Consider the following 27,006-nt stretch of genomic DNA (forward strand, 5'->3'; position numbering starts at 1 on the left):
GCAGACAGCCCGATGTCCGCCGACAGACTGAGCCCTCCACGCTCCTCTCTCTGCTGCCCGCCCAGCAGCCGCGAATTGAAGTCCTCTCCACCCAAACCTCACAACCCGAATGTATCCATACTCCTTGTCAGAGACACGCCAGCGAAGAACAGCATCTGGCTCCTTCGAGGGGCGATCTAGCGCTGCGCTGTTGACTCTGCTTGCTGTCTGCCACTGGGTGCCAACGACACAGTGGACAACGTCCCGCTGGAGCTGCAGACCGGCGCACTCTTCTTCTTCCTCAAGTTCTTCTCAGGACCTTTGATTGCACAAGATAGCGTGCCTTCAGCTGCGAGCAACACTTGATTTACTGACACTGTGCTGTACTCGCTGGCAGTTGATACATCGTTGTTGGTGGACATATGAGAACTTGAATTTCACTGTTGTGGTCAAAGGTCGTGGTAAGAAAGTACATCGCTTGCCTGCGCTGGGCAACATCAAGCGTCATCAACACAGAGGCTGGAATTTGAGCGCCTTCTAGCCCTACTGCGATACTCTTGTTCACCTATTTCAGACAGGTCTGAATAGACGCATACGCAACGTTGTAGGCAGCCCCTTCCCACTCCCCGGCACACCCGATGGAGCGTTCCCTCTCACAGCTCCCCCTCCGGAACTCCCTGCCACAACAAGAACCCCACCGGGCCATCGTTCCATTCCTCCACTCTCCGAGCCGCAAGGAGTGACATCGTACTCTGGTCAGTGCCCACGAACCCCGCTGCAAGGGAATGGAATATCGCGTCCAGGAGGGGTGAGTACCTGTCAGTCAGTAGTGAGTTGAGTTGCGTGATGGTGTGAAGGGGAGGGGGACGTACCATTCCCCATACAGCTCGTCCGTTCTCAGAGCTTTATGGTCCACCCACGTATACCCCAACTGGCCCACCCCAGCCCACCAAGTCTCGTCCTTCTCGTCACTCGTGACGAGTACTCGGTCCGTATGGACGCCTTTCAGTGCGAGCTTTTCGCTTACTTCGGAGACACGCCGTTGGAGTTGGGTGAGGGAAGGGAGGCAGGAGGAGCCGGTTTGGTGCATCCACTGACAGTGGGCGGTGAAGTCCCCTCTCCGGGCATGGACGGAGATGTACTACATATATATATATATACTCACGTTAGCGCGGCCCGAAGGGTGCGTTGGGGGCACGTACGGGAGGTAAGAGCCCGCCCTGCGGCACTCCCCAGTGTTTTGCGAGATAGTTCTTCGCCAAAGCCTCGGCATTCTTGTTCCAGCGCATATGCCTGCCTACGAACCTCCAAACAGGGCTCGAATCCACAAACCACTCCCACTGCTGTTCGAGGGAGATAGCATACATCTGGTCGAAGCACAGGAGGTGGTCGGACGGGAGCAGCGGGTTCCCGGATTTTGTACCGCGGGGAGAGGAGAGGGAGAGCGCGCGCGCCCGCTCGGAGGGGAAGGAGAGCTGCATCAGTTTCCCGTATTTTAGGTGGGGCTCGTTGTCCTGCTCGGGGAACATCTTGTGGTCGTCTGGATTCCGTTAGCTGGTGTTTGAGCACGTATGGGAAGGGACGTACAGGGGAGCGGGGTATAGCTTATGTCTAGCCCGAAGACACCGGGGATCCAGCTCCATCTTGGGTCCTTGATCTCCCTACTCGTGGCCATCCAGGCACTCCAACATCCAAGTTCTTCCTCCACCCCCTCTTCGACACTCTTCAGGTCACCCCATTCCAGCACAGGGGCGTTCATTGACTTTGCTAGATGGGCAATGTCGAACACGTCGGAGAAGGGGATGTATCCTGCTGTAGAGGAGAGGTGGGAGGGGACGAAGGGGCCTAGGACGGGGACGCGTTGTGTTAGGAGGGAGAGGTAGAGCAGGTTGCCGTACGTCATCACGTCGTTCGCTGCTACAGGTCAGGGAAGCACTACACGAGTTGGGAGGACATACTCCACCCAGAGGAGACAAAGGTAGAGATGTACTTGACATCAGGCTTGAGGTTGTCTATCCGATCCGTGAATCAGTTGTATCCCACGCACTTGTGCGTGAGACTCACCAGCAAACCGCGGTTTAGGTGGTCCCCTAACCCAGTTCCTCGTCGCGAACCTGTCGTCCACACCCTGTCTTACCCCTACCTGCTGAACGACCTGGACGGGCTCACACCGCCTGCTCATAACCAGGAAGAGCAGCACAGACAGGGTGAGAATTGTCAGCCCCGCAAGGACGGCCGGGAGCGGAGTTCGCCGTTTACGCAGATAGGAGCGGGTGAATGGGAGCCGGAGCGGGAGGAGAAACGGTGGTGGAGAGGATGATCTCGACTCGGGGGAAGAGGGGGAAGGGCTGAATTGGGCATATGGGGGTGCTTGGGAGCTGAGAGGAGGACCGCCTGTCCAGGAAGGTTTTGGTACGTGCTTGGATGCCATTTTGGTAAGAAGGGAGAGAGGGACGCGGTAAGGTGATGTCAGGTGAACGAAGTGCTAATGAGGGTGGGTGTTCGCTGTGCGTGATAAGATGATCCGCAATTGTCGCAATCGGCCTTCGTCACTAGAATGTATCGGAACTCTCCAAGGTCGAACACCGCTATCCCCAAGTAACAGAACTAGAACAGGAAAGCAGAGTCCAGTAGCGGCTAGTGCAACCACTGATAGATATGTCCATCGATCCCTTGTCACGCTGCCCATGAATTCCTTCATCTTCCCCCGCTGCTTCCGTATTCAAAGACATGCATATGCTAGTCAGCTCGAGGCAAAGAAGGAAGGCGGGGCCAAGCCGTTCATGTCGGGTGCACAGGATCAGACATTGACAGAGACAATCAGCCATCACCACACACGACACACCTCCCTCATGTCCCCCGATCTCTAGCCCACACGGAGCCAATCGACTTTCGAATCCGGCGGCACGGAATTGCACCCTTGAACTACCCTGACCCGGGGTCCCCCACTCCCGTCATGAAAGAAACATTTTAGGGCACGAAGCTTTGGCGCGCCTCTCGTCGCCGCAATTTCTTCACCGCTGGAAATGGGCTCGGTGCTGGGGGAAAATATTTAGGACAGAGATGAGATCTGTTCCGATTATCGGATTATTTTGCCCCTACCATAAGCGCATTTCGTCCACAGCGGGATGATCCTGCCACAAATTATCTACCACTGTGCGAGGTAGTAACCGTCGTTGTTGCCGTCTCACTCGTCTATTCGACTCATGTCTGTCAAGTTATAACATTTTCCCTCTAAATCTCAATTTATTCGAATACGCATCAAGAAGTTATCAGGAATGAACTCGATCAGCTTGGAAGTCTAAGCCGCCGCCGCCACCGTCACTGGTGCGCCGTTCGCCGCGGCAGCATGTTCAATGCTCTCCGGCTTTCCTCCTCGCTCGACGTCCTTCTGTACCTTCACCTCTCCCGGATCAATCATGCCATCCACTCCATCCCCCACCCTGGCAGGCGGCTCCCCATCATCCTTCACCCCAAACTCCTTCGGGTCCAGTCCGGCCTTCTTCAGCAACGCCGCGAACAAGCTCTTCTTCACCTCTAGCCAACGCTCGCTATGCCCCTCGATGAGCGGAGCACCGACCCGTGCCCCGTCAGCGTTCAGCCAATCCACCGTCTCCCTTACATAGGCGACTTCGTTCTCATGCCCCATGAGCTGTATCACCAACACAGCACAATTACAATCAGCATCTCGCGCCCAAGGCCGGAAGTGGGAGTTACGAACATGCATAAACCTTCCTCCGCCTTTCGCCTCCACCAGTCTCTCATACTCCTTCCTCCTTCCCCGCTCGTCCGGCAGCCTCGCCCAGCCCTGCCAAACCCTAGTGATCGCCAGCCCCTGGAACTCGAAGAACGAGAATGTGGCAGTGTTGATCGACAGGCCCAGGAAGGCGAGCGTCGGCTGGGGGATGTAGAACACGTCTCGGAGGAGGTTGGATACTCCTGCTCCGGAGGTGACTAAGACGCGGTCGGGCGCTTGGTGTGGGGAGTGGGGCAAGGTGTTCGGGTCGAGGTGGTAGTCGGATAGGAAGGGTACTGAGTATTGATATCTGGAGTACTTGGTCAATGGTGCCTGAAGGGCGCAAGAGGACCACCAACCCAGTGGCAAAGATGATCTTATCAAACCCGCCCACGACCCGCCCATCCGTACACTCAACCCTACATTCACTCAAGTCCTTCTCCGCGCCGCTTAGCGGGAGGAAACGTTTGATCTCAGGTAAGTGTTCTCCGTTCGCAGGCAGCATCTTGAGCTGGAAAGAGCGTTGGCGCTGGTAGTGATCCGGCCCGTGGAGTTGGTTCCTCCGCACTTGGTAGATCTTTGTCACGTGAGGAGAGATATCACGGGCGATGTCGACGCCACTTGTGCCAGTGCCGACGATCAGGACGGTCTAGTCCCAGTATCAGGTAGTCATTAGAGAGCAGATGGATAGGCACGGCACCTTGCCAGTATAATCCTCCGCGCTCCTGTATGCGCGGGAATGGATGATGTCGTCCTTCCACCTCTCAGCCCACGCCTCTACTCCCTCGATTTTCGGAATGAACGGCGCGCCATAATGTCCTGACGCGACAACGACAGCGTCAAAGTCCTCCGTCCACCAGGTCGATTTGGCCGAATCGGCCGGCGCGTCCTCCACGCGGCGCAGTGTCAGTCGCCAGCGTGGCTGTGACTGACCCGGAGGAGGATCTAGCTGGGAGATGTTCTCGACCCGCGTGCGGTAGGAGGTGAACTCGTTTAGCCCGAAGTGGACCGCGTACGACTGGATGTACTTGGATATGTCCGTGTGGCTTACGTGCCATTCCTGTGATCCGAAATCAGCAGAGGAATCGGGATGACACACCAATATCGTACTGTTCCCTCTGGCCACGGGAAGTCTTTGAATTCCATGCATGGTGTTGGCACGTTGTTTGTCAAGGACTGGTACACCGGATTTGGGGGAGAGAACTCCTTCCTCTCCTCGCTGTTCTCGTCTTTCTGCACCTTCTCAAACGGTAGATGTTCGGCATTCTCCGGTGGTAGAGAAGGAACGAAATCGCCAATAGAGGGCGGGACAGAGGGATACTTGGGCTGCAGAGGTAGGTCCGGCTCGAACGTCCAAGTCCCTCCTGCATACGGCTGGCGTTCGAAAACCCGGACCCGGAAACCAGCCTCGTGCAAATGACGAGCGGCGGGGAGCTGTAAGCAATTTATCAGATTGAAATATAGAGAGAATGAAGAGTAAATCAGTTTTACGCACACCGGATGGTCCAGCACCAACTACGGCTACGCTTTCAATAGGCCGTTCGAAGATATGGTAGCCTTGTTCAGGTTCCTGTCGGAGTAGACCAGGCATGACAGCGAGTCAGACGTAGTAGAACAAGAGACGAAGCCAATCCAGATAGTTCGATCCGATATTTCATGCTCGTTTAGCCAGCTCCTGAGGATACGGAGCGGGAAATGGCTTCTGCAGCTGTCTCGGTAAATCTCCAGCGACGATAGCAAAGCAAGCGACCAATCAGACACGTAGACGTCTTCCCTTGTACGAGTCGCCATTCTTCCCGAGAAAGATGACATTAATGCTTAGATGTCATGATTGACCCAACAGTGATACTGACAGAAGATGGAATGGCGTGCGTATGGCGAAGGGAGACGCGATCTGCCTGCAGCGGAGGCTTAGGGCCGCATTCTTCTCACCCCGCAAGTCATCCATTATTAACGGACAAAGTATATTCCCAATACGAAGACGGAGATTGTGAAATAAGGTGCCAGGGTATGCCAGGAATAATCGGACAATAATACAAATTTGTGATCAAGACGCGGGGCCAATGAAGACACTCGTGCAGCAGTCACGTGTCGCCCCAGTTTTGACGCGTTTCTGACTTTACGACACCGGTCTTCTATGTGCGAGCTCTACATGGCTGATGAGTCCTTCATAAATACTTGAGGTTGTCTACCTTATATGCGCTCTCTCGCCCCTTCAAACAATGGGCAACTCATCTTCGATGTATATTGCCAGATACCGCTCATAGACTTCTAACTGTCGCGTTCTGCATGACGCGATCTTTGCGTTCTGCCTCGCAATCTCCTATCAACTTCAGCACGAAATCCCTTCGCTTTCAGCGGATACCTTGCTTGTTTGAGCAGCTTATTAAACTGACCGAATGTCTGACTATCGTCTGTGTACTAAGCGAACCCGGGAGGTAGATTCTCTTAAATCTTATCGGTGTTTCGATGGTTGTTGAGCGTCCACGTCATGGGCGATTCTGCAGCTGGATCAAGTGCCCCCCTTCGAATTGCGATCATTGGTGCAGGTCCCGCTGGACTAGCCGCTGCCATTGCACTTGGTCGTCTACCAGATGTCGAGTTGAAAGTGTTTGAGCAAGCGCGGGTTCTTAAAGAGATCGGCGCTGTGAGTCCTATCATCAATAGGCACCGGGGTCATTTACAGAACCTGTACCAGGGCATCGGCATCAATGAGAACACTTGGAGACTGTTGAAGTGGTACGGAGCAGACAAGAACCTGGACGCGTTCTTCAAGACGCGCGATGACAGCGTGATCGATCTCCAACATCGGTGAGTGCAGGTCCCGTTCACGCCTCCGGGCCATGTTAATGGGTTGGCAAGCGACGGTACCACGGGCGAACTCCTCAGCGAAAGACTTCAGAAAGACTCTCCAGTCGGCCCGCCGTATGCTCGAGTGGAGCGTTACAAGCTGCAGAACGCGTTGCTGAAGGAGGTACCAGACGGCCTCATTCAGCTGAATAAGAGGCTGGTGGAAATCCGAGAGAGCGACGCTGGTCTGGCACTCAAATTTGAGGACGGGACGACGAGCAGTGACATCGATTTGCTTGTTGGCGCTGATGGAATCCGTTCAGTGTGTCCTTGTCTGCCCCTTTAACGACATGACCTCTCAACTGTTGGAGCAGGTCGTTCGCCAGCATGCATTTCCCAATCACAAACTGTCATATTCTGGGAAGGTCGCGTATCGCGTCATCATCCCCCAGGCGGATGTCGCTCGTGTACCAGACATTCCTCCTTGTGCTTGTTTCTGGCATACACCAACTACGCATGTGTACACGAATCCGCTTGACGAAGGCAAGTTTGAGATTGCAACACGCGCTCTCGAGTCAGATGAGGATGCTAGCAAGGCCAGCTGGGGTCAGGACGCAACGCCGGAGCAGGTTGTCAAACATTACGATGTCCGTGTCTTGATGACCACACTTCATTCTTCACTCACGAATACATCAGGAATACAACCCGACGATCCGTGCCATAGTTGCAGCACCAAAATCATGGCTATCATTCGCTCTTTTCGGCGGCCCGCGTCTCGAGTCAGTCATTCATAACGGATGTATGGCACTGATCGGGGACGCAGCGCATCGTACGTTCTCACGTTGTGAGAGAGGATCCTGCTAACCTTCAGGATAGCCTTGTCTGGCGCCTTCGGTGCTGGCGCAGCATTCGCACTTGAAGACGCATACATCCTTATGACAACGCTCGGATACGCGCGTTCGCACAACAAGACGCAAACGTGGGCGCTTGAAGTGTTTGACCAGATTCGCGGACCTCATTACGAGAAGCTGGTGAGTATCATCACGGGGTTATACTACATAGTACAAACTGACGCACGTCGCAGTTCCACATATTGAATACTTATGGAAACGTTAATAAGGAGGTCTTTGCGGCAGAACCACCGTTGAGCGCCAGTGATCTTGTGCGGACACGCTTGGAAAAGAACAACGCCGCTGCGTCTACAGGCTGGATTTACAAATACGATGTTCGTGAATTGTGTAACTTGTATAACAATAACCGACTCTGTTATAGATTACCCGTGTCTGGCAAGAGCGATTGGAAGCGATCGAAGCTGAAGCAGAGCCCAACGCAAAGGAGAAAGACGCTTCGGTGGGACAGGCTTTAGATCAGGTCGTCACCGGGGCAGCAAAACTCTCACTCGTTTCCGCCTGAGACTCATTGGCATGCAGTACTGCATTTAACATAAATAGACACTATCCAATAGCAGGTGCTAAATATACATAGAGCATGACAACAGGATCACGCCTCTATTAAACATCAAACAACACGCTCGCGAAACGTACACTACAACTCAATCAAGGCTACCTCCTTCTCTTCCCTTACAGGTGCGTATGCGAATGAATTCGGAAGCTCCTTTGGCGCTTCTGGGAAGGCAGACGGGAACACATTCTGAGGTGCCTGTGGGAAAGCAGGAAGCTGCTGAGGCGGCGGTTGCACAGGTTGCACTTGGATGGGAGGGGCCTGAGCAAGTGCATATTGTTGTGGTGGAGGTTGGGCTTGCATTAGCTGAGGAGGTAACTGTTGAGTAGGAGATGGAGCAGGGGAAGTCACGTATGCGGGCTGGGCCGGGGCTGCAGGTGCAACATACGACTGTTGCCTAGACGGAGGAGCTGGAGGATTCATATATGGGTGAGGCTGAGAGACAGGGGCTTGGTATGTAACAGCAGGTGGAGCAGCTGGCACGGGCTGCGCTTGAGCAGAAACCAGCGCGCTTTGCGGCACCGACATTTGCATGACCGGTGAAGTGGATGCTTGCATGGGAGGGGGCGATATTATGCCGGTGTTGGAACGGACCGGTGAAGAGGGATATGCCTGGACGGTTGAGATAGGCTGTTGTTGTTTGGGAGGTGAGGTGTACATTTGTTGCGGTGGTTGTTGCACGTATGACTGTTGAGGCGGCTGCACAGGCTCCTGGTATGTTAAAGGTGGTGGTGCATAGGCTTGCTGTTGAGGCACAGCGTATGTCTGCTGGGGTGCATAAGGTTGTTGCTGAGGCGGGGCATATTGCTGCTGCTGGGGTGGTCCATATGATGCCTGAGGAGAGACAGTCCGTTGAGGCGCAAAAGAGGCGTAAGTCTGGGTTCGCTGTGGCTGATGGTACGAGCTTGCACGCCGTTCCAATTGAGCATTCAGATGGCTGTCGAAGAGCTTGACAACCTCAGCGAGCTTTCCGTGCATATCCGTCAATATTTCTAAACAAACCGTTAACTCGTAGCTCCCAATGTAAGACCGCATGGTACTCACGTTCTTTTCGTTCGGTATCATCCAAACTCCGCACAAGCCTCGGTCTTAGTCTATCTGCTCGATTGTGCAATCCATCAACACTTCTGGCCGAAGCACCGTTTTCGATGGCTTCCGAGAAGTCAAGGATAGTAAGTGTTTCCGAATCCATCAGATCGTAGTTAGGCAAGGCGGGTGGGGGTTGCTACAAGAGCGTCAGAATACAAGGATATCCTTGATGGGACAACTGCTTACCGGAAAGTAGGATTCCACTGTGCCGGGCCGCTCGGGCATGGGCGACGGCGCGCTGGGTACGTTCATCGTCTGGTATTCTTCCAAGGAAGCTTTGATGGCTGCGGCCAAATCCGGATCGTCCTCTTCCGCAATCGTCGTCGGTGGCGGATACCCTTTGGACAATACAGCAGGCCGGAACATTGCGCCGTCATCCACGTGTCCCATGTTCTTAGCTTCTGCCAAACTGAGTGCAATAGCCCGCTCCAGGTCCTTGTCTGCTCTCTCTCGCTCTCTCTTCACCCAATTTCTGCTCCCGATACCATCTTTCTTCAACTCCCTCTTAGCGGCCTCAACCGTCTTCCTTGTCATCTTGTCGTGACAGTCTTTACAGACACGTACTTCGGTGTTGATGCCAAAATGATCCAGACGCGAGGTGTAGGATGAACAACTTTGACAGAACGTCTGTCCGCAATTACGACAATGATGCTTGCGGAATGTCATCGTAAACGGCTCGCGGCAACGCATACAACGGTCGGAGTCTCCCCACATGGGCGCAGTCGCGGTCTGAAACAGAGTCGCAGCTGCCTCACGGGGTGATTCCGGTGGGAATTCGAAACCTGAGCATTGTCAATGCAAAGGTCATCATGATACGCATAATATCGCACCAGATGATTTCAGAGTCTTGTACGTTTCGCCAACGTACTTCAGCTCCGAGTTACCCTCCATGCCCCGCGCCCAGGTCTGCACCAGTCTCAGAATCTTCAGCTTCACATCCCGGTTCACCCCAGGCGACTTCACAATGGATGCGAGATCATCCATGAACTCTCTTGACGCGACCTGCTGGAGGAAGGTGTCTCCCCCATTTTTGGTGCATGTGTCAGCTAACTGTGACGCGTTGTGAGTCTTGAGTTCTGATCGAACTTCAATAACCACTTACCTCAAGAGCCAATAACTGGACATTAGGGTTCTTGTGATCTATGCGGCGTTTTATGGCCCTCATAGCAAGAATGAGCGTCGTGCTCTTCGACCTAATCTGGTCGCATATCTCGAGATTGAGCGCAATGTCCGATCCTCCAGCAGGTAAGAGCTCCGATGTTGCTTTGTCTGTCACCTTGTCAGTCCTTCATTCTCGCACGACACAATTATACGCTGCACCCACCTACTAGATCATCAAATGGTGAAGCTCCCCAGAATAAAGATGCCATTGTTGGCTCTGTAAGGTACGTGTGCAAGGTGTAAACCGCTGAATGATGTGAGTCTACAAGACCATATGGACGATGGCCTCCCCTTACACCAACCGGGAGCATTTGAACTGTGTAGCCTCGGAGAAACTAACAACTCCGGTGGATTGGTCAGCAATTCTGGGCCTTGTACGTTCTCGACGATGACTCGCCCTGATGAAAGCACCTGCTAGAAGCTTTCATTAAATAATCCGTTATTCTAAAGCAAAGTATTCTGCCATGAATTCAATGGCAGCTGTCATTTTGTGGGTGTGCTTCATGTTAACCAGTCATCTTTTCACTCTTAAAAGGATAGAAAAGCCGAAGGTATATTTACCAAACCTAGAGGGCTCCGTATAAGGTACAATAGGAAACAAACAACATAAACACATCGTCGTCAGGTAGGCTCTACTGGGCAACGTTCATTTTAAGCAAAGCACCAGCGATGTCTACCTCGCTCCAGCGTCCGACGCCCGATTCCTTCTTTGAACGCACGTATAGTAACGTGTTGCGGAAATGGCGCGTGATCATATCGGCGGTGTGGACGCCTTCGATCAAGCCAGGTGGTGCGCGGGACGTAGGATGGAAGTCGGAGGAGCTGATGGCGTCGATGTTGGACGTAATCAGCTCCACAAGTGAGTTGATATACTTCGGTGTAACCTACAGAGTCAGAGTTGTTAGCACAGCACCATCGCAGATAAAAAAAACCAGGCTCACAGCCTCCACATCGCGGTCAAAATAGTAAAGATACTGATCCAATGCCTGGACATACAGCTGTACGCTGATGATCTCCTCATAACATGAGCTCGCAATCCTCAGCGTCTTCTGCAGACATTCAAGCACGCGATTCCCGTCCCGGAGCGGTTCATGTGATTCGCCCTCTTCCTCCGCATGCTTAGGTATGTCTGCCTGCCACCAGAGATGGCTAGCAAGCCCGACAGCTGTCGCCTGATGACTCTTCTTCAGCAGCTTGGCGCCGTGCAGCGCAGCCTTGGTGATGAGCGTGTCGTAGTTGTCCGTGCTGAAGACCTTGGATTGCTGTAGTGTGCCCATGACGAGGGTGATAGCCTGCAGCTGCGCCCGGCTCTCAGAAATAGACTCTTCATATATCGTGAACGCCTGGACGTAGAACTCGTACGTGAGCTCCTCGAAGCCACAGTCGTCCGAGACCTGGGCGGCGAGGAGGAAGAGGCGGAGGGAGATGTCAGACGCTTCCACGCGGTTGTACATGACAGAAATGATCTGGTGGATGAACTTGAACAGACTCGTAAGCTTGTTCGTCCACTCGTCGTCCTGCAGATAATTGTAAGCCGGGGTCAAGTCCGCCGCACGAGGAATACACGCACTTCGCCTTCGACTCGCTTGTACCGCCGTGCCAGTTTGATAGCAGCATTGATCAGCGGAGGGAAAGTGAAGCGTATCCTCTCCGCACCCTCACTGAAATGACGCCTTGCCTCCTGCAATAGCTATACCCAGATATCAACATCCACCCCACGTGGAGCACAAGCGGACGCACCTCGAACTGCACATCCAGGTCCTCCGCCCTGAAGAGGTGTACCATCCTGGCTACCCATCCCTGTTCCTCCGCCATCTCCTCAACGTCTACACCCTGCCTGCCTGCACCCATCTGCTTGGCTAGTGGAGAGGGTATCGCGTCGGGCTGGGTTTTGACAAGCACGTGACACAGTTGGAGCACGCCTGCCACGTCTTCGGGCGTGTCGATCACGGTTTCGTTCTTCAGTACGGAGGAGACGATGGCGTGGGCGATCGCGCGCCTGGTGGTGAAGGCTTGCAGTTGGAGCAGGGAAGTGTAGTTCGGTAGAGCGAGGAGGGTGAGCACGCTCTGGTAAGAATTGATCGGCGCGAGGAGCAGGGACAGCAGGTTGGCTGTCGTTGCTGGGATGAGCAGGTCCGGGCTGGATATTTTTGTCAGTCAGGGCACCTGTAATCTGAGAAGATACGCACCTCTCCTGGAACTCTTGCATTTTCCCCCTGGCAAAGCCCAGGATCTGGTCCACGTACTCCAACCGGTCCGGGTAGCATGACAAGCTCAAGTTGATCAGGGACACAAGAAGTGCTGTGATATCGGTGATGGACAGATCCGGCCGGGCCTTGATGAGGTTCACGATCTGTTCCCAGAACACTTCGAAGAGCTTGACGTCCTCTGGTATACCGCGGAACTTGCGTGTTGCAGCCGGCGGAGCTTCCTTCTCCTTACCCTTGTCGCTCTTGGCGTCGGAGCCATTGACCGGAGGTGCAGGTTGCGGCTTCTCCTCAGGGTTGACAGCGCTGCCGCCCCACTCGTTCGCGCCTGCCTGTACAGCCGGAGGGGGAGATCCATGTCCGTTCGCCTCTAACGCAGCACGCGCCCGTGCCTTCTGGTCCTTGACCTTCTCAGCTAGCCGGTGCGCTGCCTCCTCTTCCTGCCGCTTCGTCTCTGCCGGGTCCTCGTTCTCCGCTTCCCTGGCAGCGTACGACGCGAGCCTGTCGATCAGGGCGATCACGATGCCCTTTATGTTCACCTTCGGGTGGAGCTGGGCGACGGCGGAGAGGAAGGGGCTCAGAGTATGCAGATGGAACTCGTCCGTGAACACTTGTATGACGACCTCCATCAGGTACTCCTGGGCGATCACATCCTTGCAGTTGACGACTTGCTCGAGTATGCTGGGCAGGATGGTTGTGCGATACGTCTCGAACTCGACGCCCTCGAGCTGCGAAAGCCGGACAAGGTTGGTGCCGACGAGGATCCGCAGCTCTTTTCGCTCCACCTCGCGCTTCTCACGCTCCCTCGAGTGACCCTGATGCTGCAGTCTCACCCACAGCTTGTTCATCTCGATGAAGTTCGTGAGTACAAACCCAATCGAGTCTTTCAGGTTCCCTTCCGGCCTGTAACAGTCTAATTCATTTCAACACGTTATGTTAAAGCACTGACCCCTCTGAGTTCCCGATAGGAAGGTGATCCCTCGTCTGCCCACTCAGATAATGTCTCAAGAACAGACCACGTGTGGGATGCTGCACACCCCTGCTCATCTCCATCATATCCTTCATGATCTCCTTCACCGGCGCGTCGGGAATGCTCATGTATACGCTCCCAACCGTGATCATGAGATAGAGCCGGGGGACGATGTTGCCTGCGTATTGGACGAGCTCGTATAGGTCCGCAAGGTGGTGCTTGCCCGAGACGTGCGCATCGAACAGGTAGTTAGACAGATGTCGCAGCGCATCGAATACGGCCATATCTGCTTTCGCATTAGTGCGGCCATTAGAGAGAAGGAGGATATGGGACACACAAAGCTCATAGTATTGCTTAGGGGACAAGCTGCTTGTCCTGAGCTCACTCAGCATAGTACTTGCGCTCTTGAGCGCATCCATCAGCTGGTCATTTTCCTACATGGATTGGATGAGCATATCCTACACTCAGTTCTGCACAATGTACGTACCAAACACCGCTTCATCTGAACTAGCTGTATCTTGACCGTTGCGAGCGCCTCGGCCAACATCTTCCCCTCGTCGTTTCCACCTATGACAGATCCCGCATCCCCATCAACCCCGGGACCTCCAGCACCAGTAGCCGCAGCACTGGACATTGCCTTTCCCGCACTTCCGGTCTGATCGCTCTGGCTCTGCGCTTGCCCCTGATCGCGTTCGACGACTGGCGAGTTGACGGGCGACGCCCAGAAAGAATCGTCCGTTCGAAGAGACACTGCGAGTCGAGTGCCCAGGTGCCCGGGACCGAGGCGATGACTCTACAGTTAGTGGGATGAGCGAGAGATCCTGTATGTTGAGCACCAGGCTGAGCTGCTTTACCAGGACACTAGAGTACTGCTGCGAGCGGAGGCGGATGCGAACTGCCACTCGAACAAATAAATAGAATGCTGCCCTGAACTTGGAGTCTCCAAATTACAACTCACCAAGCCCATCCTCTCGCCTGACCACCACACGCCAAGTAACACCGCAAATAGCAGTATGTATAAATAGGCGCTCGATGATTTCAGCAATAATCTCATTTGTTACGCAAACGTCTTGACATCACACCCCAACTTGTCATCCCTGACCTTACACCTCTGTCCTGTATCTGTTCACAGCCCTCCACACCCATTAAAAGTACGGTTTCCACGTCTTAGTAACCTCTGGCTTCTGTGCACACAAGATACGGTCAGAGCATCTCAAATGTGAGGACGGTGAGGCACCCACCTCGGCGTAGAACGCCTCCCCCGAATCTCCAGCAACGGCGTTGAACTTGCGATAATGGTCACTTGCTTCATGTCTGCAACACAGGTCAAGAGTTATCACAATCCAGCTGGCCAAGTCGACTCACTCGTCAAGTCCCACCTTATTCATGTACCTACACAGTGTCCCCATCATTAACATGGCAGCCCGCTCATTACGGTCGCAGACCACTCACTCCTCGTACATCCAATACGTCAACCCGTCCTCAGAGACTGCGACGTTGAAGATGAGACACTTCGGCTCAAACTTCTTCACACCGGCCATGAACTCAGCCCACGCAGGCTCGAACACCGCACGCTTCTCGGGCTTGACAACGAGCTGCCGTAGATTGACAACGTGACGTCAGTCAGAGTCTGTCCTGTGGGTAAAACTCGCAAACCTTGGCAAGCACAACTACTCGCGGGTTGGTCATGCTTGGTCGAAATGTGAATGGCTGAGCTGTTTGCGCTGGTTAGCCATGGCTAGTTAACGTGACGGTCGTCAGGCGAACACACCTCCACCTTGGCCGGGCCGGTGAAGACACCCTGTTCTGGTGGGCACCTTGCAAAGAAGATAGATAGGTACAATATTGTGATTACTCTTGAGTCCGTCGATGCTACCAACCAATACTAATGCATCCAATGCCCAGAAGCGAAATTTAAAGATATCTACACGAAAGGTTTTGAGGGATGGAGGGGTTGGATCCGCAGTGAGAGTGGGTGATTGAGGTGTTGAGCAGTGAGGGAGAGTGAGAGTGCGTAGAGGAAATGAGGGGGACGCAGGAGTGTACCGTACAGGAGGAAATGACAGTCCGGGCGCGTACGTAATGATAACGAATGTGAGCGGTGTACAGTGCTTGGCATGAGAAGAGAGAGAGTTGCGGGGTATAGGAAATTAATGAGTGAAACAACAAATGAACCGAAGTGAAAAGAGAGATAAAGAGTGTTCCGTTATTGTCCTGTAAAATCATTGTTCAATTGGGGACCCGTATGAGCTATCGCTCAGTGCAGGGCTTCCCATGGGGTTGACGGCGACTTCCCTCTTCACTGCGCGCAGGTCCGGCAGACTCTGGCTGCTGGGCATCTCCGGCCGGGCCATGTTCCTCAGCACGTGCTTGTCCACCTTGCCTCTAGGGGTGAGCGGCAACTTGTCTAATGCCAACCATTGGCTGGGCACCGCGTAATCGGGAAGCTTCTGTGCTGTTGCCTGGCGCACTTCCTTTGACGGCACGGAAGCGGGAGCGTAGAAACCCCAGAGCTGCTCGCCAAGCTTCAGCGCCACAGCAGTCGACACCAAAGGGTGCGTGGACATGGCGGTCGCAACACCGTCGAGTTCGACACGGAAACCACGGATCTTGACCTGGTCATCCGCACGGCCGCAATGGTCCAATTGGCCGTCCGGCCTCCATCGCCCAAGATCATGTGTGTTGAACATCATCGGCCGAGGGCCATGTCCATCCCACCTGACGAACGGATCTGGGCAAAGGCGCTCTGCCGTCTTGTCGGCGAGGTTGAGATAGCCGCGGGACACGCCAACGCCGCCAACCCACATGCACCCGATCTCGCCAATGCGGGCGGGTGTTGTATCAGATGGATCCCTGCCGAGCACGTAAACATTCGTGTTCGGGATAGGGCGACCGATGCTCAGTGGGTATCCCGGCGTATGCTTCTGGACAGTATTGGCGATGCTGATCTCTGTTGGCCCACAGCAGTTGTTGAACTCCGTGAATGCGGCCCACCGATCGGCCAAGGACTGGGGGCACGGCTCGCCGCCCACGATCACGTGCTTGAGAGTCGGGTAGTGGGCAGGGTCGTGCCGCAGGAGGATAGATGGCGTGGAGATGACGACATGAACTGTGCGTAGAACCGCAACCCAATCCGCGTACCGGTCGCCGCGGAGGCAAAGAGTGCAACCGTTGTACATGGACCCGAGAACCTCCCACGCGCACATGTCGAAGGCGATATTGAGGAGTTGCGCGACGCGCATACCTGGCTTCATTCCGACGTTTCCTGGGTGCCCGGAGACGACTGTTGGACGGGGTTAGTATGAGCCCAAGACATCAGAAAAAGAACTGACCATTCCCAACGCCCCGGTGGCGGACGTCAACCCCCTTGGGCACGCCAGTTGTCCCACTGGTGTAGATGAGGTACACCCCATCGTCCCTCTTGCTCAGGTCCCTGACTTTGCTCCCATCTGCTTGCAAACGCTCGTCCTCTTCCATCACCTCCTCGACGACCATGACCTTTCCCCGGACGATATCAGCGAGCATTGGCTCCCGCTGTGAGTACTGTTGCATACAGAGCACCATCTGAGGTGCACAGTCTGAGAGCACGTGAGCAAGCATCTCATCGGTGATGCTTTGGGCGTCTAGGGGCACGTACTGCCCGCCGGCCTTGAGCGCAGCGAGGATAGCGAGCACATAGGAAATGCTCCTCCGGCAGAGAATGACGACCCTCTTGCCGGGCCTGACACCCCGTGCGCGTAGCCGGCGTGCAAGCCTGTTGGCTCGCAGTTCAAGCTCTCCGTAGGTGATTTGCTGGCCTGCAGAGGCGTGCTCTACTGCGACCACTTCGGGGGCACGGGCGGCGTGTGCCTCGAAGGCTCGGTGTACGAAAGGCTGGGCGGCTGGGCGGGCTGGCGCGAGACCGTACTCTTCAAAGAGGGTTTGATCGTCGACTGGAAGGTTAGAGATGGAATGGGCATTGACACGGGAAGCTGGGGGATAGACAGGGGGGGCAGGCGGAGAGGGGAGTGATGTGCTCGGGTCTGGGCAGGAGGGAGCAGGGGCGCAGGACTGAGAAGGGGAGAGCAGCAGAGAGAACGCTGCTTCTGGGGAGCCGCTTAGGCTGATCGCCTGCATTGCCGGTACAGACAGCGAGGGGAGTGCCGTGAAAGTCGCGGTGGCCATCATTGTTATGGATGTTGCTGCGGACGACGACGTGGTTTAAGAGAGTGGGGAGCGTGGTCGTCTGATCAGCGATAGCAGGAAGGTGAAAAGCTGCTCTGCCCGTCTAGCTCGTCGTTGGTCGGGGCCGGAAGTCGAGTGAGGGTTACCTCGTTCAGACTACCCAGAATAAGTACTCGCAGTTTACACAATCCAGAACCCTCGTTCTTCCTTCCCGAGATGGGCAGTGAGCGGAAATCGAAGTGCCAAGAGCTCTTGCTGGTTACTCCACGATGGGGCGGTACCACGCGATTATACAATCTGGTTTGCAAATAGAGGGAACTCGGGCTGGGCACTAGTGTCGGGCTGAGTGCGGGACAAGCGATGTCTGTAGGACCGCTCTCTTCGGAAGTCTACGCCCCGAGGGGGCCCTGAGAATCTCAAAAATCCTGAGAATCTGGGGCACGAGCGGAACGAGGAATGAGTGACGCGGATGGAATGCGGCTGCTGTCGGCTTCTCTCGAGGTGGCTTGCAGACAGACAAATATTCTCGCCCTTGTTCACCCTACGAGAACAGCAGGTGCGGATGGGGTCAGGGTATGTCGGAGAGGCGAGACAGTCCGCGCTCGGGTCCTGGATCACGCTGTGAGCCTTCGTCTGCTCCCTCGCCCCAGAGGGAGAGACCCGACTCACCTAGGCAGCAGACAGGACAATGGAATTAATGGCTCGCTCCCAAGGCCAGGGGGGGACTGTCCCTGATCCAGATGAGGGATGGCTTGCAGCGGTGCGACAATTCCGGACACAACGGCACGGAGCGACGACAGCTGGAATGGTGTCTTGCCTGAAGTGGAATGCTGACTCGCTGGCGACGGTGTCCTGCTAAACCTGAAAGGGGAGGGCCGATGCTGCCGGGCTCGGTGTTGGGTGATAGGGGACAGAGAGATTGACAGAGGAGGGCGATGGGATATTATACAGGCGCAGAGGGCGATGACGGGTAGGCAGTGCGCGATGGAGGAGGAACACGGGGGAAGGAGGAGGTGAGGAAGGAGGAAGTCCGCCGGGGAACAGTCCAAGGAGGGAAGGAGAACAGGTGTAAGTGAGAGGGGGAACTGATGGGTGCTAGTGCACGGGCTATGCCGCTGAACGACCAACAGCGAGTTGCCGCCCGTTCCAGGATCAACACAAGGTGCACGGCTTGGCGGCGCCCGCCTATTATTTTCGTCTCCTTCCTTCGTGCTTAACAATTGTTTCTGTTGGCTTCTATCATTCATGCCGTTTGAAGGGCGGCTGTCTAGCCCCTTATTGTTGCCTTCCTTTCTCGCTGACCGCCGTTGCCATGCCCTTCTTGCGCGTTCCACAGTCGCGTCGACGTTCCAAGCCGCGTTCCATCGTCCACAAAGCCCATCCAAGCCATCCATTTTTCCGCACTCAGCGTCCCTCGGCCACCGGGGTTGAATTGAGGTACCAAGAACATTTCCCCTTTCCTAGAAGCCAACCTGGATCGTACCAGAAAAAAGCGTAGAAGCCGACGTTTAGAAAAGCTGACGGCAGAGGCGCCGGTTCGCCGTTAGCAACTGACCCGCCCTTTCCTTGTGTCTCTCGTGCGAACCACGCGGCCAGCCAGCGACGCACCCTTATTTGCTTCCGCATTTGCCGCCGGTTCTTCCAGCACAGCACCGAACCCTCCGTCAGACTCAGCGGAATCAAATCGTAATTTAAAGCAAAATTCAGTGACAACCCCCTCATGCAGGACGCATGGCACTGATGCTATTGATCCACCATTTGGACATTAACCATACACTCGTCTACAACATATGGTGATTTGTCTTGCCCTCAATGTGGTCAATGTCCCTATCCTGACAGTTGTTTCCTACAGCGGATATCATCTGATCCTAGTCACATCCGACATGTCGGGGAGCGCTCATGTCTTACCACCGCTGCTCTAGCGTGATGATCTTAGTGGATGTGCCGTCCTTTCCGGCTAAAGCACTGGATCTAGATGTCCTAGGGCCCAGGGCTCTGCGACCTTCTCTGTAGACCTGCCTTCCTGAACTCAACCGAAGTAGAGCTTCCTTTACGTGCGGTCTGACCCGGCCAAGAAGGCCGCGGACCAGCCTTCTCCTGACCTTCTTAACCTGTTTGAGCGAGCGCACGAACAATTTATCAACCTGACATTACTGTCTTTTGTATTTCTCTCCGCTGACAAGGACCGCTGCCACCCCCACATATCCAGCCGGGCCGTTCCGTCATCGTGCTAGCATTCCAGTCGGTAGTGCTCCGAACCCGCGACACGCCGTCAACAGGGTCTTACATTCCACATCTGGATCACTGTCTGTCTAGGACACCTGCTCTGGAGGGGGCGAGATCTTGCTGGCTGCACGCCTCGTAAGACCTTACCCTGCGTCAGCGTACACACCAGCACTTACTCCAACTACCACCCTCTTTACCACCCTCGGAGCTACATCTCGGAGCTCTCCGGAATATCTCCAGCATTTGAAAGTCGCCGGCAACTAGCTGGGGCAACTAGCCTCTACTGCCGGACACTCTGCTCGGCGCCCAAACATTACCGCTGCGGAAGTCACTGCCGACATCTGTGCCGACAACGTGCTAGCATTACCACCTCGTACATTACTTCTTGGCTTGGTTGAGGGTTATTCCTAGACCCACTCGATATTACTCTGCCTATTAGACCAGATATACCGACGCTAGTGCTCTCGCTCGAGACTCCCGAATATCCTCAATAGGCATCCGATAGCCGACTCCATCCGCGCGCACTCTATTTCTCAATCCCGACATCAATACTTCAAGACCGCGGCCCCCAACACACAGTCCTCTGACATATGGCCTGGACTCGTCTCTCCTCCCAGAATGGAAGTGGAGGAGAAGTCTGGGAACGCCCTCTTGGCGATAGCGAGTTTGCCTTCCATGCGTTTTCGCACACCGGCGTAGGGGACATGTACGGTCTATTTCTTGTTTCGAGAGGCGCTTGCTGACTCTATCTATCTCATCTGATACATTGTCACCTGTCCATTCATGCTATTTCCTATTGCTGACTTGTGGCATCCCTATCCCCGGCGACCTTAAACTTCACACCCCGGAAAATTTCCCTCGCCTTCTGTTCTACCATCCCCCTCTTCTCCGACCTTGGTATGCCCCGTGATATTCGGTCCTTACACGCCTTCTGTTCGCCTTCGGCGCTTCTCCGGCGCTCCGCAGGTTCCTGCACCTCTCGTTCAGTGCCCCTCCCTCCCTGCTAGACCCGGAGCGTGTGCTGCTCGCGTGGAGCACCCTCCTATTAAGGCATCCGCTTCTCTTATCACGCGTGATCAGGCACGAGGGCGACGCGCTGGCAGAGCCCTGCTTCAGGTACGCCCTCTATCCCACCTCCCAAACACGGAACGATCACCTGACGCGATAATCCCTTCTGCCTAATTGGCAGTTTCGCACCGCCCAAGAACACAGACGAACTGCTGGATGCTGCCCGCAAGCGGCTGACCTTCGAGCGCTATACAAAAGCGGAATTTGTCGACAGATATATGAATGGCTCGCCGCGGCCGTTGGACGATGATTGCATCGCTCGGCTGGTGATTGCGCGATCTGGCTCAAGCACGGACGGCGATTCACCGTTCGATGTGGCGTCTGCATCACCCTCAGTACCCGTAGTAGTGAGCTCGACCGTAACAGGCGAACTTGTTACCGGCTTGGTAAATGGACATACAAACATATACGATGCGGATAGATCCTCGGCGAAAGCATCGTACGATCTCTATTTGTGTGCGCCTCATTTTTCGGGCGATGCCCTCCCGCTTCATCAGTCGGCGCACGATTTCCTTGTGCTATTATCGGCACCGGGAAACGCCACCGACGTATTGCGCTCGCTGGAAATCGACTTGCAGGCCATAGAAGGCAAATGGGTACGTTAACAGCTCCTGAATCACAGAATGCTGGCACCGGCTGACAAGTACGTTCTAACATTAGCACGATAGGCTTCCGCTTCCCGCGGAAGCTCTCCTTCCCTCTCCCGCTCAAGGCAGGCTTGCACGTGCTGCGGCGCAGGTGAATTACCTCAAGTCACAGGAGCGCGAGGTGGGCGGCCATACTCTGCCCCGGAAACAGCATGGACCGTTGCGCACGGTCCTGCTGGAGCGCGGCTTTTCTAAGGAAGAGACAAAACGCGTGCTGCAGATATGCAAGAAGAGAGGCGTCAGCGCAAACCATGCTGTCTTCGCCCTCGTCGATGTGGCTTGGGCGAGGATGCTGCAGAGCGGGTTCGAGTTGCCGATGTATCACCTTGTCTTCTTTGAACAGCGGGCCCGTTACTGATTATGGGCTTTACAGAATGAATTACACCGCGCTCAGTCTACGACCCTACCTCACCTACCCGAACGCTGAGCTAGAGAAGCACATGTCATACTGGTTCGTCGCCCTGACCTACTTCAACATCGTCCTACCCGCCTTCCTTCCGAAGATAGTCACGTGCTCTCAACATGAACGTCGGTCTTTCGAAAACACGTTCTGGGAACGATGTCGTTCAGTGCGCGACCAAATTGCGTACATCACTCAATCTAAATTTCTCGTCCACCGGGCACGGATCATGGGTGCACAGCGCGCTGAACGTGCAGGTCGAAAGTGGAGTCCAGTCACAGGGGGTACCGCTGTTCCGGTTTCTTCGGAGAGGGCGCTGCTTCCGCCGTCACCGGACGCACTAGGGGCAATCTCACCCCGCTATGAGCCTGTGCCAAGCAAAGCGCTGATGGGCATCTCACTCATGGGTAATCTCGATAAAGTCTATCTCGCTGATCAGTACCCGGAAATGGAGCTACATGATGTGGCCACCGCCTCCCGTCTCAAAGCTGGTGGCCTTCTATTTTTGGCGCACACTTTTGCGGGTAGGATGTGGTTGCATATGGCATATGACGAGAATGGATTTGAGAAGGGTAGTATGGAGCGCTTCTGGACGGAGGTACAGAAAGCGGCTGAGCAGGTTTTGATCGACGGATAGGCTTGATATCCGAGGGTAGCGGAATATCAGGACTGTGAACAACAGTATTGTACAACCACAATTAACATTCCTTGTATTGAAAGAGCGTAACGACGTTTTGACAATTATTCACACGCCGACAGTGGTTTTGAGCGTAATACTGCCTGCGTTTTGCTTGCCACACCAAAGATGACCACCTAAATTGTTCCGTCCCTTGCCCGTAAAAGCGAATACCGGCATCCGGGAACATAATAAGCGCACATTCCCTTCATTCCAGGGTCAGCGCCCGGTCCTCCGGTCCCTACTTGCCATCGGCATCCCTTCTGACGTCTGTGTCCCCTTGACGACCGCTCTTGTTTTCTGTTCAGAATGCGTGCTTTCTTGTTCGTGTTGATGCTGTCACTTCGGGAAGAGAAGAAAGCGTACTTTGTCCGAACAGGTCTGGCCGGCCGCGGCCGCCGACGAGCCCTGGAAATCCAAGGCAGTAATCGAATCTCAAGCTAGCTTCTTCTGATGAACGTTCTGCTCGGCTCTATAATCGGAAAGCCCATGTATAACAGCTCGAGCTCGGAACGCATGAGCCATTCTACGGCGAAATCGGCATTTGTCATCCTCCACTCAGTGCGGGGCGGCCTACACCGAAGGTTTTCGAACGTCCGCAGTTTGAGAAGAAACGATTAAGTACTTCTTGTTCGGAACCGCCTGTGGCGTTGAATGACCAGATCCGCGTAGACGAATGTTCGACAGGAAAGCGGGCGATGTCCAAAGTCCCAAATCTCCCAAACGAGGACTTTGGATTTTCTCAACGTTCGAACTTGTTCAAACTCTGGACAGTGCCCCGGCCGGGCATATCGGCGAACGTCCAAGGTTGTTGACGTCCGCAGTTGGGGAAGATACAATTATTTCGTGTTTGGAAGTACTGGTGTTGCTGTACATATGCATGTGGCGTGTCAGATGTTCAGATCCGCACGAATGGTCGAATGTTCGAAAATGTTCGACAGGAAAGACCCGACCGGCAGTGTCCAAGATCCCATCTCCCAGACTCGGGCTTCGGATCCCAGATTACGAGTCTCAGTTCCAGTGATATCAAACTATAAAACAGATCACCAGAATAAGGAAACACGATCACTGTCATCATCAAGCTTAAGGGACGGGTTGAGAGCGGATAAGTTACCTTCCAGAGCGCTGGCGTGTAGTGCATGATCAACATCCTCGAATAGGCAGGAGCATGGACAGTTCACCAAGTCCAACGTCCAACGTCCAACGTCCAACGATACTCCAACACGGCCGAACTCGTCCAAGTCAAAACAGCAAGCAGAATCCTACGTCCCGCCCCGAGGGTACATTACTTGTAATTTATCAGATCCCCGCTCTTGCCCGTTTGGGCCAGTACACATGTAAGGACTGTAACTCGCAGAACGTTAACGGGCTCGGAGGGTTGGACGCTGATGTCTGACTCGGACCCCTGAGTTGACGTTGCTCACTTCACCTACGTACAGCCAACCCAGTACGGAAGAAAAGCTGCATCCATTCTGCTTTAGGATTTATGGACATCGAGGATTGGTCGTATGACCAGATCGTGCACTACACAAGAACAAGCACCCGCACGAGCAGCACGAGCAGCACCGGCAGCAGCTTCAGTTTAGAAGCTTAAAGACGACCTGTCTCTGCTGGTATACACGTCCGGAGTCTGGTCAGCCCCAGGTGTGGGAGTTGTAGTGTAGGAAAGTAAATTCCGCATGTGTACATTGCCCACAAGAGTGCAAGAGTCGAGGATGCAAGAGTGGTGAGAGTGTGTGTGTGAGAGTCCAAGTGCAAGTCGCAGTATCAAGTAATTCTACATGTCCATCCATCCATCCGCTGCCCGCTGCCTACTTCCTCCTAACAAACCTAACCGGCACCCTCTCCGGCACCTGCAGCGTCAAAGCCCCCGCCCTCCTCCCCCCCAAAACCCGCCTAACCCTCTGCTCCCCCCAACCTTCCCTTTCCCCCAATATCTCCACTCTATAGTTCGAAAGCAGTGTGTACAGCACGCTCACGAATTCGACGCTGGCGAACTTGCGGCCGGAACATTGGCGGGTGCCTTCGGAGAAGGGGAGGTAGGAGCCTCGAGCGGGTTTTAGGAGGGTGTGCTTCTTTAGCTCGGGTTCTGGCTGCTGGGAGTGGAGCGGTGTGCCCGGTGGGGCGGGTGTGTTGGCTCGAGAGGGTTCCTTTGACGCCGAAGCAGAGGCAGAGGCAGAGGCGGGGACGGGGACTAACCACCTCTCCGGCCTGAACTCGCCCACGTCCTCCCCCCACACCTTAGGGCTCGAATGCACACCCGTAATATTAACTGCAACCCTCGTCCCTCCCGGAACTACATACTCTTTCCCTTCGAACGCGAGCCTCTGGTCCCCTTGGGCAGACTTGTTGATGATACTCGTAGGAGTGTACAGGCGGAGCGTTTCCTGCATGACGGCGAGCGTGTAGGTCGCATGGGGGAAATCGAGCGTATAATCTAAGTCGCGGTTTTGGGACGAGGCGAGGGAGAGGAGAGCGTCTAGTTCGGAGTGGAGGCGGGATTGGACAGCTTGATGCAGTGCTAGGAGGAGGAGGGCGTAGTGTGTCGTATTCGCTGTTGTCTCGTGCCCTGGGTTGTGTTAGCCGCTGAGGGGCAGGGAAGGGGCTTGGGACGTGCGGCTTGGTGCAAGGAGGGGAGGGGGGGGGGACGTACCAGCAAACATGAATATAAAAGCGTTTCCCAAAACCTCATCATGCGTCATCCTCCGTTCCTTCTCATCCCCTCCTTCTTCCGAGTCCAAAAGCACACTCAACAAATTCTCCTTCGGTCCTTCATCATCCTGCTCCTGCTCCTGCTGGGGGGAGGGAGAGGCAGGGGTCGGGTCGTCACCCCACTGCCTGCGGTCTTTTTCCCGCTTTAGCATCCCTTCCAAATACCCTCCCAGCGCCAAATAAGCACTCCAAGCCCTGCCCCACTCGCCCCCTCTAGCAGCGCGTAACAGCCAGCGCGGGGTAAGAAATAGCGGCATAAGGTAGTTGTTAAGCTGCTCCACACTTTGGGAATATGACTGCGGTTGCTTGGATGTTGTTGGCGGGTTTGAGCAGGCGCCGGACCAGCTGAGGGGACAGGCGTACGCGGACCCGGTTATGACGTGCAGCCCTAGCTTGAGGGTGTCGTCAAACAAGGTCTGAACGACGACCGATTCCCCCCGTGCGGGAGCAGTGGAACGGGAACCGGAGTAGGAAGGAGGGAGCCAGGAATCTAGCATAAACTGCGCTTGACGCCGGCCTTCGGACCAGACACTGGCGTGGATCTTTTCGCTAAAGACGGGGCCTGTGACTTTCCGATGGAGGCGCCAGGTTGCGTGATCTGTTGAGATTACGTTTGGTCCGAAGAGGTTTATGATCGCTTGTGGGTTGTCAGTGGGGTGCGATGGAGTGGGATGCAGGGGGACTCACCGCCTGTGTTAGGCGGTTTTGGGAACCTCTCCCTACTCGCACAGACTTGGCTTATAGCTTCCGGGTCCGCAAGTACCAGTGTGACTCCCACAGGGCTAACAGTCAAGAACGCCCCCCCAAGCTCTTTATGCATCCCCCAGCCCTCGGGTCTGCCTACGTTGAGCGCTTTATGGAGTTTTGATCCAGGGCGGATGAGCTTCAGACGGAGGAGGAACTGGTTTGCGAAGAAGGAGAAGAGGCCTGGAGGGAGGGGGATGAGTTTGATCGGAAGACCGATGGGGAATGCGTGCTGGTAGTTGCGGTATAGGGAGATGAAGGGACGGGAGAGTGTATAGATGGAGTAGAGGATGAGGAGGGGGATGAGGTATGTGAGGGTTGTTGTCAGGGTTGGCATTGTGTGGTGGGTGATTGTGGGTGAGAAGGGGAAGAGGAAGGTGTTGATATAGCGAATACAAGGCTGGAAGTGTCTGGCTATGCAACAATACTTTTCATGTCCGTGATGTCGGACCCTGAGTAAGTGGCTGGTCAGCCTCATCATTCCGCATCATAGTATCTGTGATCTAGACCCGTGCCAAGAGAAGGGAGAGGGGGACACCCGGTAACCGTCACTCTGTTGTCGGAAGGGGCATGTTTGATCAGAGACACTTCCCTCACTCTCTTTCATTCTAGCCACTTATTTTGACTCGCTTCATTTCTATCCCTTTTCCTTTTCCCTTTCCCTTTCCCATTTGGATCGGACGCTAATCAGCAGCCAGCACACGCACAGCACGCCTCGAGGCGAATCCATCATTCCCTTTCCTCTATTTCCCACACCTCTAGCGTATTAGTACACCGCCCTTCTAGCGTTTATTACTCTCACTTCTGCCTCCCTTCCCCTGCCCATCAACCAACAATGTCATCCCCATCCCCTCCACAGAAACTCCCTCACTCCCCCTCCCCCTCCTCCTCCCCCTCCTCTCCCCACCCCTCCTCCCCTCAACCCCCCCTCTTCCCTCCCCAACCCGAATACTCAAAATGGCAAGTCGCAGCAGTA

General features: G+C 54.8%; 8 protein-coding genes across 8 annotated transcripts; 2 read left to right on the forward strand and 6 right to left on the reverse strand.

Annotated features, from left to right (window-relative positions):
• Positions 1-529: 529 nt before the first annotated feature.
• On the reverse strand, positions 530-2,410 carry DACRYDRAFT_101597 (uncharacterized protein; the record flags this gene model as incomplete). The annotated part of the gene is made up of 6 exons (XM_040767571.1): positions 530-795; positions 852-1,120; positions 1,182-1,519; positions 1,567-1,896; positions 1,938-1,991; positions 2,044-2,410. 6 exons carry the CDS (start codon positions 2,408-2,410, stop codon positions 633-635), a joined length of 1,521 nt encoding a protein of 506 aa, XP_040625907.1. The 3' UTR covers positions 530-632.
• Positions 2,411-3,280: 870 nt separating this feature from the next.
• Positions 3,281-5,306, reverse strand: DACRYDRAFT_56782 (FAD/NADP-binding domain-containing protein; the record flags this gene model as incomplete). Its single annotated transcript, XM_040775394.1, has 6 exons — positions 3,281-3,631; positions 3,701-4,025; positions 4,075-4,364; positions 4,416-4,775; positions 4,826-5,149; positions 5,211-5,306. 6 exons carry the CDS (start codon positions 5,304-5,306, stop codon positions 3,281-3,283), a joined length of 1,746 nt encoding a protein of 581 aa, XP_040625908.1.
• An 856-nt stretch (positions 5,307-6,162) lies between these two features.
• On the forward strand, positions 6,163-7,918 carry DACRYDRAFT_118303 (FAD/NADP-binding domain-containing protein; the record flags this gene model as incomplete). The annotated part of the gene is made up of 8 exons (XM_040770558.1): positions 6,163-6,362; positions 6,414-6,526; positions 6,578-6,827; positions 6,880-7,152; positions 7,202-7,334; positions 7,382-7,536; positions 7,590-7,730; positions 7,778-7,918. Exons 1-8 carry the CDS (start codon positions 6,207-6,209, stop codon positions 7,916-7,918), a joined length of 1,362 nt encoding a protein of 453 aa, XP_040625909.1. The 5' UTR covers positions 6,163-6,206.
• Positions 7,919-8,050: 132 nt separating this feature from the next.
• Positions 8,051-10,425, reverse strand: DACRYDRAFT_17687 (ubiquitin binding protein; the record flags this gene model as incomplete). The annotated part of the gene is made up of 6 exons (XM_040771297.1): positions 8,051-8,958; positions 9,011-9,191; positions 9,242-9,837; positions 9,886-10,105; positions 10,158-10,324; positions 10,380-10,425. 6 exons carry the CDS (start codon positions 10,423-10,425, stop codon positions 8,051-8,053), a joined length of 2,118 nt encoding a protein of 705 aa, XP_040625910.1.
• Positions 10,426-10,761: 336 nt separating this feature from the next.
• On the reverse strand, positions 10,762-14,243 carry DACRYDRAFT_24104 (vacuolar protein sorting-associated protein 35). Its single transcript, XM_040773547.1, has 8 exons — positions 13,881-14,243; positions 13,731-13,827; positions 13,373-13,679; positions 12,406-13,326; positions 11,957-12,356; positions 11,787-11,906; positions 11,158-11,733; positions 10,762-11,100 (listed from the first exon to the last, which is right to left on the reverse strand). The coding sequence occupies exons 1-8, from the start codon at positions 14,025-14,027 to the stop codon at positions 10,849-10,851; spliced, it is 2,820 nt and encodes a 939-aa protein (XP_040625911.1). The 5' UTR covers positions 14,028-14,243; the 3' UTR covers positions 10,762-10,848.
• An 801-nt stretch (positions 14,244-15,044) lies between these two features.
• DACRYDRAFT_24105 (nonribosomal peptide synthetase) lies at positions 15,045-18,457 on the reverse strand. Its single transcript, XM_040773548.1, has 3 exons — positions 18,227-18,457; positions 16,726-18,166; positions 15,045-16,676 (listed from the first exon to the last, which is right to left on the reverse strand). Exons 2-3 carry the CDS (start codon positions 17,507-17,509, stop codon positions 15,616-15,618), a joined length of 1,845 nt encoding a protein of 614 aa, XP_040625912.1. The 5' UTR covers positions 17,510-18,166; positions 18,227-18,457; the 3' UTR covers positions 15,045-15,615.
• Positions 18,458-19,692: 1,235 nt separating this feature from the next.
• On the forward strand, positions 19,693-22,613 carry DACRYDRAFT_82912 (uncharacterized protein). Its single transcript, XM_040776596.1, has 5 exons — positions 19,693-20,489; positions 20,750-20,899; positions 20,973-21,447; positions 21,512-21,816; positions 21,872-22,613. Exons 1-5 carry the CDS (start codon positions 20,374-20,376, stop codon positions 22,533-22,535), a joined length of 1,710 nt encoding a protein of 569 aa, XP_040625913.1. The 5' UTR covers positions 19,693-20,373; the 3' UTR covers positions 22,536-22,613.
• Positions 22,614-24,242: 1,629 nt separating this feature from the next.
• DACRYDRAFT_96303 (cytochrome P450) lies at positions 24,243-26,264 on the reverse strand. Its single transcript, XM_040777359.1, has 3 exons — positions 25,974-26,264; positions 25,228-25,923; positions 24,243-25,143 (listed from the first exon to the last, which is right to left on the reverse strand). The coding sequence occupies exons 1-3, from the start codon at positions 26,104-26,106 to the stop codon at positions 24,386-24,388; spliced, it is 1,587 nt and encodes a 528-aa protein (XP_040625914.1). The 5' UTR covers positions 26,107-26,264; the 3' UTR covers positions 24,243-24,385.
• Positions 26,265-27,006: the final 742 nt, after the last annotated feature.

Source organism: Dacryopinax primogenitus (assembly GCF_000292625.1).
Source record: "Dacryopinax primogenitus strain DJM-731 SS1 chromosome Unknown DACRYscaffold_17, whole genome shotgun sequence".
Classification (NCBI taxonomy): Eukaryota; Fungi; Basidiomycota; class Dacrymycetes; order Dacrymycetales; family Dacrymycetaceae; genus Dacryopinax; species Dacryopinax primogenitus.